Source organism: Trichoplusia ni, chromosome 12 (assembly GCF_003590095.1).
Source record: "Trichoplusia ni isolate ovarian cell line Hi5 chromosome 12, tn1, whole genome shotgun sequence".
Lineage (NCBI taxonomy): Eukaryota > Metazoa > Arthropoda > Insecta > Lepidoptera > Noctuidae > Trichoplusia > Trichoplusia ni.
Genome location: NC_039489.1, coordinates 1,554,481 through 1,566,500, shown reverse-complemented (window position 1 = coordinate 1,566,500; position 12,020 = coordinate 1,554,481). Strand labels below are relative to the sequence as shown.

Below are 12,020 nucleotides of genomic sequence, written 5' to 3'. Positions count from 1 at the left end.
GTTCAAAGTTTCGTCTCGCGATCTCATAGAACTCGTAAACTTAACTCTTATCAGACACAAAAGACTACATCCCTTTCTTAATTCATACAAAACGAAAGGGACAAAATATACCAAAAACAGGCGCCTTTTTCAAGGGTAAGGTACCCGACATACCCAAGTAGAGCATACCTACATGTTCGCATCTGTTCCAAGTTTGAATGAGGCGATTGAATGGCGTTTTTTCTTCCGTTTGTTAGTTGAACGATGGCCGCGGCCGGCGACGTTTGTGCCGGCTTGCTGCGACACAAACACATTTTATTACGAGAATTATGCGATACAAACATTTTAGATGTATTAGTTAAAAAAGGGATTTTTAATTTAAACGAGTTTGAGTTAATAACCGGTGCGGCTGACAGTGATAAGTGTAATTATTTTATTGAGATTGTTAGTAAACAAAGCGGTGTTAAGTTAAATGATTTGTGTGTTGTTTTAAGTAAGGAATGCCCAAAACTGTCCAAGGAGCTTATGAATGATAGGCACAGATTCATTGTCAATGGTGAGTAACTTAATATTGATGCGTCATCAAATTAACTATTAGTTACTGAAAAAACTAGTAGAGATTAACTAAGTTAAAAGTTATGGTGTGAACCTTTCTGCTCATTAAAATACTATACGTACGTGATATTTATTAAACTGCTTATGAAGATTAGACTAGTTAAATTATGTTGCGGTGTATGCTTGCCAAATCGGATACTAACTTTACTTGCGTAGGTATGTAAATTGTTGATTGTCGCTAAACAGTTAAATCTAAGTAGGTAGCCATGAACACGTGTAGGTAGTTTAGTTTCCTATTTCTTAGAAATAGGTAGGTAGTTGAATTATTACCTACATGGTAATGACAATTTAAGAGCGAATATCTATGTACTTAGCAACTAATAAGCCAGCAATAAATACAGTTAGTTAAACCAATGAACGTAATATAATATTATAAAGTAGGTAGGTATTAACTCTGGTCTCTCAGGTCAAAAGTTAGTTATCCTGCTTATAATTAGTTATTTTTGGTCTCATCTTACCGAGATAAATAAATATTGATCAAAGCAGGGACCCGATTCTGCTATTTTACAATGGCCGATGAATAAATGGCAATTGGGTTAAATTTGAAATTATTTTTATTCCCTTAAGCATATTGCCAATACAATAATTGGAAGTTTATTGTATTGACCTTGAGTATACCGTCCTGCACTAAATTTATAGAATAGAAAGAGAATACGAAAATTGACATTAAATAGCAGAATTGGGGCCCAGTTCTATGTCCCACAATTAATTCGAAATGACTTTGCAGAAGTTTACAGAACTGTTAGCTTACCGCAGTATTGCGTTCTCAAATCATGTCAAACTTCAGTCAAATCAATGTATGTATCAAAAGATTACTTCACAAAGCATACAGGAATATGAATGTAACCGTCACAAGTCGTCGTAAAGTTACGATTCATTCCGGTAACAGTGATCGCATAAATAAATACTAAATGCGGTCACTACGGTTGACAAAGCCTTCCTAATCTCGGTAACAAATCGAGGGTACGCCAAACAACTAAATGACATGCCCAGGCATTTTGCAATACGGTAAAAGCAATCATGTTCCGAAAATTGCCGAAATGTGCCGAAGAAATGGCCGGCTCTCACGAAAGACCACAATCGAAACTAGATTGAAAAATTGCATGACCACCGGCCAAAGGGGGAGAGATTGTTATGAGACAATAAATTTAAACTTTACAAAGATAAATGTGAATAGAATTGACATTGAAACTTTATTTCGAAGGCTTAAGGATTATAATCGTTTAAATTTGACGGGTATTAGGTTTAGTTGATGCGGGTGCGTTCGGAAATTGACCCCGCCTTAGCTATGGGAATCAATCCACTATTGAGCTCCTGGTTATTCATGTAATTCAAATGAAACCGCAATTGCTTCGGATATCGTGAAGGTAATTACTGAATGATGTGTGTATCCTTTGTCGTTCGTTTTATTTAATGGTCATTACATAACGAATTGAAGTCGGATGGAATTAGTTCAGGAAGTCAAAAGGGATTTGCAGACGTAGCTTTAACTAATTATTAATAGGTATTTTAAGTTTGAAGTATTCACTTATGGTGGTGGTTGAATATTGGTGACGGTAAATATCGTGGGGTACTCTGGAATACCAAATGGAATAATCAGTGTTCCTTATATGATAAGAGGTCTTGAACAAAGAACAAAACCAGATGATGTTATTATTGTTTTTTAATGGATGCAGAACCGGGAAACGGATCGCAGTCTTAAAATAATCAATAATCTTTAAATTAAGAATCACACGAAATTATATTTGATATTCATGTTTAAAACAAACACATCTCATTCAATAACGAAAGAGGATCTTCATGCGAACATTCAGTAGAAAATCTGCCGAACTGTGAGAAATTTTTACCAATTTTCAGATTGAAATTTTGTACAAAACAATCCTTGTGAAATCATCACGCATGGGTAATTGCTCATTATCAAAACATTGCAATCAAATCCCGGTAGAATGTGAAATTTGGACATATAATGCATTTTGGATGGTTTGGGACAAATAATGATTATTGTCCGGATATTAGTAGCTATACCCCAATGTCCAGCTAATTAGCCTGAAACATAACGTGGTAAATACAAATACATTGTGTGCGTATAGTAGTGCTCTTATGTTTATCTATACCTTCTCTACTGGGACCTAATGGATGAAATCTTTTTGGTTGCTCGTAGGCTTATGATCTGAAGACAAGGAAACAAAATCATAGGAGGACGTCTAGGCATGTCTAGTTGTCTACAATCTACTTGTAGATTTTTATAATGTCTCTAAGCATTTAAACCGTGTGTCGCTTGAGCTTCATACAACCAGACTCAGAACAAGCATTTGTGGATCACACAAACGCGGGGATTGAATCCGCGATACGACAAGCCCAGTGGGTTTCGTGTATAGACCACAACCACTCTACTATCCGTGCAGTCATTCACAGTCACATATGTTCATTGCTTATATGAATCCTCATTCACTAAGCCTTGACATCAGTTTATTGAATAGAGACCACTCGCGTCAGGGGAGACACACGACGAAGTTGACATCTGTATTTGGATTTGATCTCAAAAACCTTGGAATTTTCCATAAAATCTGTAAACCATGTTTCTTAGCTATAAAAGTGCTGTTTTTTCAATTTAATATTCACATACGCTTGCATAACAATGTAATTGACATACGTAAGAATAATTATATAACATCAAACAATAAAAATGTTACGTTCGTCAAATCGATTACAGAAAATGAAAGAATTGAGTTTATGTGCGATTGCGAGACGTGAAATTAATTAAATTTATACATTCCGTCGTACATTCTCTAGTTGTAGTGTTATTTCTCTTTCCTTATTATTTTTTGTGTAATAAGTATCGCGAGATAATCGTACTTTTAGATGTCGTAACTTTTAGGGTTGCCTGAACCCGAAACAACTTTTCCTCTAATTTCCTCGTAATGTATGTTTCCAAAAGCCTTAGTACCAATAATAATGATTATAGTAAAGTAAATATTAATAGTATAGTGTCACATGATAAAAGTATTTTTATAGAACCCACTGATGATGTTGAAGTCTGTCAGATCATAATGAATTTAAAAAACACAAACTCCTGCGGTTATGATAACATTTCAACAGATATCATAAAATGTATATCTCAGCATATAGCACCGCCTCTGGCGCATATTATCAACCTATCTCTTTACCATGGTTGTTTCCCAAACAGGCTGAAAGTGTCATTAGTAAAACCATTGCACAAAAAAGGTTCTAAATCCGATGTTAATAATTATAGACCCATAGCCTTAACTCCAATTTTATCGAAAATATTTGAGAGAATTATGTATAAAAGGGTGCTAAAATATTTAAATAAGTTTAATATTCTTGCAAAAGAACAATATGGATTCCAACAAAACAAATCTACAACATTAGCTATATACACTTTGATTAAAGCAGTAATGAATAATATTAATTGTAATACATCTTCTTGTGCCTTATTTTTAGACCTGAGCAAGGCTTTTGATCTTGTAGACCATTCAATATTAATTGGTAAAATGGAGAAATATGGCATCAGAGGTTCTGCTCAAAAATGGTTCGAATCATATTTAAGTAATAGAAAACAGATAACCAGAGTAACAAAACTTAATGATATAAATAATACACTAGAAAATTTTGATTCTATGCCACTCATAAATCACTGTGGCGTACCGCAAGGGAGTATTCTGGGACCATTATTATTTTTAATCTATGTAAATGATTTGCCAAATATAATCAAACATCAGTGTGTTCTATTCGCGGATGACACCACGGTAATTATAGATTGTAAAAACCCGCAAAACCTTGACACCATTGTAAACGAAACATTAGATGACATTACTAAGTGGCTAAGTATTAACAAACTAAAAATAAATATATCCAAAACAAATGTATTAAAATTTGGAACATGGAGAAGCAAACCCATACATTTAAATGTCGCATACAATGGTCAATCGATTGAGCAAGTTTATAGTGCGAGATTTCTTGGAGTTATTCTCGATGAACACCTTGCATGGAAAAACCATATAGATAATGTATGTAATAAGATAAATAAGTTCGTATTTGCTTTAAGAAGGGTCAAAGATATTACCTCAACCCAGACGGCTATTCTTGTTTACCATGCATATGTTTGTTCAATAATTCGTTACGGAATAATTGTTTGGGGAAATTCCACAGATGTTTCAAGAGTTTTGATAGCGCAAAAAAAATGCATTCGCGCAATATTTAATTTAGAATGGTCTGAATCCTGTAGACCTGTGTTTCAGTCCAATGATTTGTTAACTGTTCCGTCCATTTATATTTATGAGATCGCAAAATTCTTGAGATCTAACCTTTCGCTTTTTAAAGTTAAGGACAATAGAAACAAGAGAAAAGCAACGTTTCAGCCTTTTGAAGTGCCTATACCAAGATTAGAATTAGTTAGACGGAGTTGTGTTTATATGGCTCCCCTAATTTATAATACTCTACCTAAGTCTATAACTGAACTTCCTTATAAAAAATTCTGTATGGTTTTAAAAAAATGGTTGATAAAAGAAAATTATTATTCGGTAGATGAGTTTTTAGAAAAAAATAAATGTAAATCTTTCGGTTATAAAATTAAACTTAAGTAGTGTCAATAACTGTGTTGTAATTATTAGAAACTATATTACTAGCGTTTATTTAATTTGTAAAAGTCAAGATTAATCTTGTAATTCATTTGCATGCCGCTAATGGTAAATGTGCTGAACAATTGTAATGTATGTAATGTAACACTAAACTGTAAACTGCATCATGTACCACATTTGAGCAAATAAAGGATTATTATTATTATCTCCTTTATTTCATTTAAATACATATAAATTACATTTTTAAATATATATAAAAAAAACAACATACATTTAAAAATATAAAAAATAGTGTCCAACCGGCAACGGGAACAGGGCCCAAGCTGCCGGTGGTCAGGGCTCCAGAGAGAGGAACCTCCTCACGATGCGCGCCGTGTCCAGAAGTACCGCTCTCTGAATCAAACCCTTGACCCAGACGCCCAACGAGAGCCTCATAAGGTGTTGGTCGAGGCTCTTGGCTATCAAGCCATTGACACTCACGACTATCGGGACAATGATTGCCGAGTCCACCTCCCACAAGTCGACAACCTCGTGAGCTAAATCCAAATATTTCATTTGTTTTTCTTTTTCCGCTTTCACGAGGTTCTCGTCATGGGGGATGGTGACATCAACAATCATTGCTCGACGTTTTGATCGATCTATCACCACTATATCAGGCTTATTGGCTACAATAGTCCTGTCAGTGATGATAGATCGATCCCAGTACAATGTGACATGACCATTTTCGAGAACTGGGTCGGGAACATACCTATAGTACGGCACCTCAGATTCCACAAGTTTGTACTTCAAAGCAAGCTGCTGATGGATAATCCTGGCCACTTGGTTATGTCTGTGCAAGTATTCGCCGTTAGCAAGACGAGAACAACCCGAAACTATATGTCTCAAGGATTCACCGGGACAGTGACATGCCCGACAGATGTCAACTGTACCATCCTTAATTATATATTTCCGGTAGTTATTTGTCAAGATAACTTCATCCATAATTGCACAAACAAACCCTTCGGTTTCACCAAAAAGATCACCGAAGCGTAGCCAGGCCACGGACGCTAAGAAATCTACATCGGCTCCATGAAGAGTCCGATAATAGCGTCCGTGTAGCTCCTTGCTTTGCCATACATCTTTGCGGTCTTTGATGCTTAGTACGACAGGTTTGCGCCAGTTCTCTTTGCCTAGAGAGAGCGGAGTGAAGGCCTTATCCACTGCCACAACATCTCGATGCATCCCCACGTCCATTCGGAGGAAGTACTCCCTGAGGTTACATATCTCGCGATTATGAAGGGTCTTGGCGTTTAAGAAGCCTCGCCCCCCACACTTTCGCGGGATATATAACCTCATTACCGATGATCGCGGGTGGTGCATTCGATTTGCGGTGAGCAGTGTGCGGACTCTTCTATCCAAGGCGTCCAGCTCGGTCTGTGTCCACTTGAGTATGCCAAAGGAGTACATAATCACTGGCATGACCCAACCATTAAAGGCACGCACCTTGTTACCGCCCGATAAAGAACTTTTTAGTACCTTATTCAGGCGGCCAAAGAAACGTGTCTGTAACGATTGTTTCATGTCAACGACATTAATGCCTAACGCCTCTGACATACCCAAGTATTTGTAGGTTTCCGTTGAGGAGAGGGACCTCAGGTTTATAGAATCTGAGAGCTGTATACCCTGGGATTCTACAATCCCACCTCGTTTTACATGCATGACTGCACATTTGTCAACACCAAATTCCATTCTGATGGAATTACTGAAGCTTTCAGTGATCTTCAGTAACTTCATCAGTTGCAATTTGGTGCACGGAAATAATTTTAAGTCATCCATGTATAACAAGTGGGAAATAACCTGGCTTCCTCTCCGCAACGAATAGCCTAGCCTTGAATTCTCAAGCAGAGTGCTAAGAGGATTCAAGGCTAAACAAAACCACAGGGGACTCAAACTATCACCTTGGAATATTCCCCGCTCAATCTTGATAGGTTCTCCACTCTGTAGGATTTCCCGACACCCTGGATAGCGAAGCACCGTACTCCACTGCCGCATACATGTCATCAAAAAGGTGCGTAGAGTTGCATTAATTTTATACAACTCCAGCACCCTCAAGAGCCACGTATGCGGCACCGAGTCATAGGCCTTCTTGTAATCTATCCAGCATGTCGAAAGATCCTTTTTAGAGCGACGAACCTGCTGGCAAATGGACATGTCAATAAGGAGTAGCTCCTTAGTACCACGGGATCCACTTCTACATCCATTCTGAGAGGCAGACATGATGGAATATGTATTTATATGATTAGTTATCTTTTCTCTCAGAATGGACGTAAGAAGTTTATAAATCGAAGGCAAGCAGGTAATAGGCCTATAATTTTTTGGGTCCGTGGTACTACCCGTTTTGTGGAGCAGATGGGTACTACCTGTAGTAAAGAACAATGGGAGCTTTCCTGACTCTATGACAGATTGGAATTGAGCTCCGTAGCCACTTAAGCCAGTAGTTCTGCAATCCGTCCGGTCCAGGGGCTTTCCAATTGGACAGCGAACGGGTCGCAGTTGCTACATCTTGGGGGCTGATAGTTATTGCCCCCATTTCTTGTATATGCTCACATGATTGTTCGACCTCTCTCATCCAATCGCATTCAGCGTGGCTGACAGGCTCCGACCAAATGCTGCGCCAAAATGACTTAGTGGCATCATCATCCGGTAGGCTCCCATCATCCACACCTAGTCCAGGTCGCTCCCATGTTCTGTATACCCATCTTTCATCTTTTTGGAACATGCGATTCAAGTGATATCGCTTCACCCGACACTTATACCGTCGAATACGGTTTGCCCATGCATATACTTTTTGTTTGTAAAAGTCGATGCGCTCTGTAACACGAGAAAAGTATTCACTGGGACTAATATTAGTCCCAGTGAATGCCCGCTTTACAAAGCGCATCACTCTCGGTCTAGTTATTATTATTATTAATTACTTCATACGTACATAATGTAATCCATTAAGGTAAATTCATCTACATATGAAGTAATTTCACGAAGGTGTATATGTTGAAGTATATTCAATTCAAGGCTACCGGATAAAAACGTACCGCAAACTAAGTACGTTTTTTTTAACTATTAGTCCAAACAGCAACTCACAGTGGCAGAGACAATCACCCCTACATAGTTCCACGAACATAAAGCAGTATCTCTCGATTCCAAGAAGTCGTTAGGTGCGAACAACTTAAAAACACACGATTGTCTCTGGTTTAATGAACGTGAACGTCGCTCCGGTGTCAAATACCTATAGACAATGATTGTAAAAACTGTGACGAGTTTTAATAGGATGAAATATGAGGCTATCTAGCACTGGACCGTAGAAATTGGCACGAGAAAGGGGAGGCCTATGCCCAGCAGTGAGAGGACAAAGGCTAAGAATGTTGATGATGAAATATGATGTTCCATTTTTGATTAAGTAATGTGTACGGTATGGCTTTCAAGTCTTATAAATTTGTGCTGATAATTAAGCTGAATTATAAAAGGCTAAGTTTTCGATCATTTTCGACAAGCCGACCTTAGATTGCTGTCTCATTATTACACCTTTTTCAAGTTAAGATTCTAAGGACTTTCTTAATCGTTGTTTAACATGGACTGAAGGTCCTAACCTTCTTATATAATAAATCGCAAGTCCTCCTGGAAACAGAAGTACTATGGAAACGTCTAAGGAGTTTGAATGGCAATATTCCCTTGATAAAGTTTTAAGACATCGAAAAGAACACAACTGATTTGTTTGACAGTAATAATATTATGACAACTGTAATAAGATCACAAGTAATTCTCGAGTGAATGACGAAGTCGGTACGAAGGAGGTTGTGATGTTATGCGTCATTAGTTAAGGAGATTTATTTGTACAAGTATGCACGTTTCAGTGTCAAGGCCTCGGTTATTAACGCGATTGTCCGCTATTCCACCGCCGAGGTACCTTTTTTAGTATAGAATACATACATAGATAGATAGATAAATCTTAGATCATTATTATGAAGATGTTTTTTGCTAAATGTGTTCGCGATTAGAATGTTCATCCTCATGCATACCTACCTAGTTTATTTGATAAATACTTAAATCTTAATCATTATTCTCTTATTTATCTCATTATTCTCAATCATTAGAAATCATAATTCCTGGCCTTGCACTGTATAATTAATTAGTGATGTGAATTGAAGGCGATCTTTGGAAAGAAATTTAACTGAAAAGCTCAAGTCCTCAATCATTTTTACTTTACGAAGCAATGGTCCGATGAGACCTTTTACCAATCTCCTAACAGATTGGTCCACTCAATTTACGATGGCGCTTGTCGAAAACTGGTCAATAAATGGATTGATCGGTTTTCGGCGAAGCGGAATCACTCCATCAATTTACATATGGACTGATGCACACACATGCATCGATCCGGAACTCCAGCAATCGCATTTCAAAGAGCAATTATGGTTGCCTTTTTATGCGGGGATTCAAATCGATCCAGCATTCACAACTTCAGCTGCAACTTTAATCCTATCGTTAATTAAACCGCATTTTCTCTTAACAGACTTTCCAAGAATGAAAAACGGGACATAAAATTCAAAGTTAATAGCAACAGGCATCTAATGAAGTCATCAACATAACCTATAATCGTAAAAAGTTTTGTAATAAATGTCGCATCCAAATTTGAATTGAAACGGTATTTTTTTTTCGAGTCTTTAAGATGAAGAATAAATTGCTCCACGCGTGCTGCGTGCACCTGCCGTTTAAAGATGCAAATGTTAGTATTTTGCAAGGAGCAGATGTTCCGGGGCCGACTCCAATACAATTTTGGCGCGCTAATATTATCAAGAACATCTGTCTAATTGCACGCCGCCATGTTGGTTTTTTGCGAATCATGCATGCACTTAGTGAAATGTTGTTTTATTATTTTCTGGTCACATATTAATTACGACGTGTAAGTTGATGCTGTAAATAAATTATTAATCATATTTCGATTGTCTTTCGCGGTACAGACTAACATGATACTGTTGATACAAAAATATCTGCAGTCTCTGCAAAAAGTCTGTGCGCGACTACTTAACCGTATTTTTAGTTTTTACGTATTATAGTAAAGCCATACAGTTATTAACACATAATAAGGTCATAACAGTGTACATGTAACTACTGGAAACAATCGAGGATCGCTGACGCACGGGGTCAAAGGCCGGCCAACCCCAAGGCAAGCAATTCGAGTAGCTATACTATTGCTCACAGGGTGTGACGATTCGTGTGAACCCACCATGGGAACGTCTTCAAACAAACCTATCCGGTTTTTGTTAAACTTCACTGATTTGAAAAATTGACTCGTCTTTATTATCCTTGTGAGTGGTTCGTCTGTTACCTGGCCCATAAGTCGTCAACCACTTATCCGATTTACGTGATTTCGTGTTTCTTAGTAGGCCAAGGGGGACAGAAAATATTGTGGGCTTCCTTGATTTACATTAGACAGTACTTCGTAGATGTTTTTCGAAACATGTCTTCAAGTAAGATGTACACAAGATAATATTTTTTGAAATAAACTTGAAAATACTTTGTTTTACGTAAAAAATGTGAAGTTTAAATACTTTTACCTAATTATGTGATTACATAATCATACTTATATACATTTGTATACAATTTGGTCAAGCAACATTTAAATTAAATGTCTTGTTTTTATCGGCATTATGCACGCTAATTTTTTGTTTAGAAATCAGCTAGACAGAAGTAATCTGTGGTTTAGAAATATTAATGAAATCTGAACCGCAATGCAATAACGTTATTTGTTTTGTATTGGTTTTATTTTATGGTGAGTATCGTTTTTTGTTATTAAACCATTCCTAAGATGTTACAATAACTGTATATTATGGATTATTATAATTACTGTATTTATTTAGATTTGGTCTGCTTGATGACTCCGCATATACACATTTTTCTGATATCTATGCAGATTGACGTTGTCAGTCAGATTGAGATTGCTATATTATTGAGCTATTCTCAACTTACAAAATACTTTAGAAAACTAAACTCCGTTTCCCAGAACAATCTTAATCTTAATTCGCCATTGAAAGCAGAATCGACAGATTCCTTTGACGGCATCGGAAATTCGTAAACCATAAAACGGAATTGGTTCAGGTGTTGATCACAAACGTGCATGGCTAACCTCTGTTACGAGTTCGATGCCCGACTGCGTTCCTAATTAAAAATAATCAACAATTATTTAACGTTATAGGCTTGACGCTTGGCTGGGCTTGCCGAGATAGTTTGATTTATTATTATTTATTAGTAAATATCAAAAAAGTGTTTACTAAGAACAAGATGTGGTGGTCTAGCGATCAAATACTGGATTCGCAGACATCGTGGAGGTTCCAATCACGGAAAGTATCGATATGACTTTTTAAAAGGTAGGAAATACAGGAATTACTGTCTCTAAATAAATTAAAAACATGGATGCTGAGAAACAAAAACATCATAAAGACACCTGGATTCCACAATACTTCGATGCTTGCCAGTTAATATAGACCCTGTAAATATACATTGGACAAATGTTTTGACTAATATTCCTTCCTTATCTACTCGAAACAAAATCTATGTCCAAGAGCGAGATGAATACCAACATTGTTATTTATCTAATTGTTCTTTACGCCTTTAAGATAAAGCACAATTTACATATTCAAGAAACAAAAACAGACCTTCCTAATTTACTCAACGCAGGAATCTTATGAAACAAAAGACGAGTTGCCATTTAAATCATCAACGATGAATCACGACTTACAAATCAAACATTTGAATAGTCTCAAGAAATAGACATTTTAATGGAACCACGACGATTCT

General features: G+C 36.9%; 1 protein-coding gene across 9 annotated transcripts in view; it reads left to right on the top strand.

Moving 5' to 3' along the window:
• The first annotated feature begins 169 nt into the window (after nt 1-169).
• The window catches only part of LOC113499368 (tight junction protein ZO-1-like), a 134,142-nt gene continuing 122,291 nt past the window's right edge, over nt 170-12,020 (top strand). For 5 of the 9 annotated variants that reach the window (XM_026879826.1, XM_026879825.1, XM_026879829.1 and 2 more), the window contains exon 1: nt 171-535. In XM_026879826.1, the coding sequence (XP_026735627.1) occupies nt 244-535 (292 nt within the window). In that variant the 5' untranslated portion in view covers nt 171-243. Of the gene's footprint in view, nt 536-12,020 lie in introns of all 9 variants that reach the window. The other 4 variants (XR_003401095.1, XM_026879827.1, XM_026879831.1 and 1 more) reach the window with 1 other exon arrangement.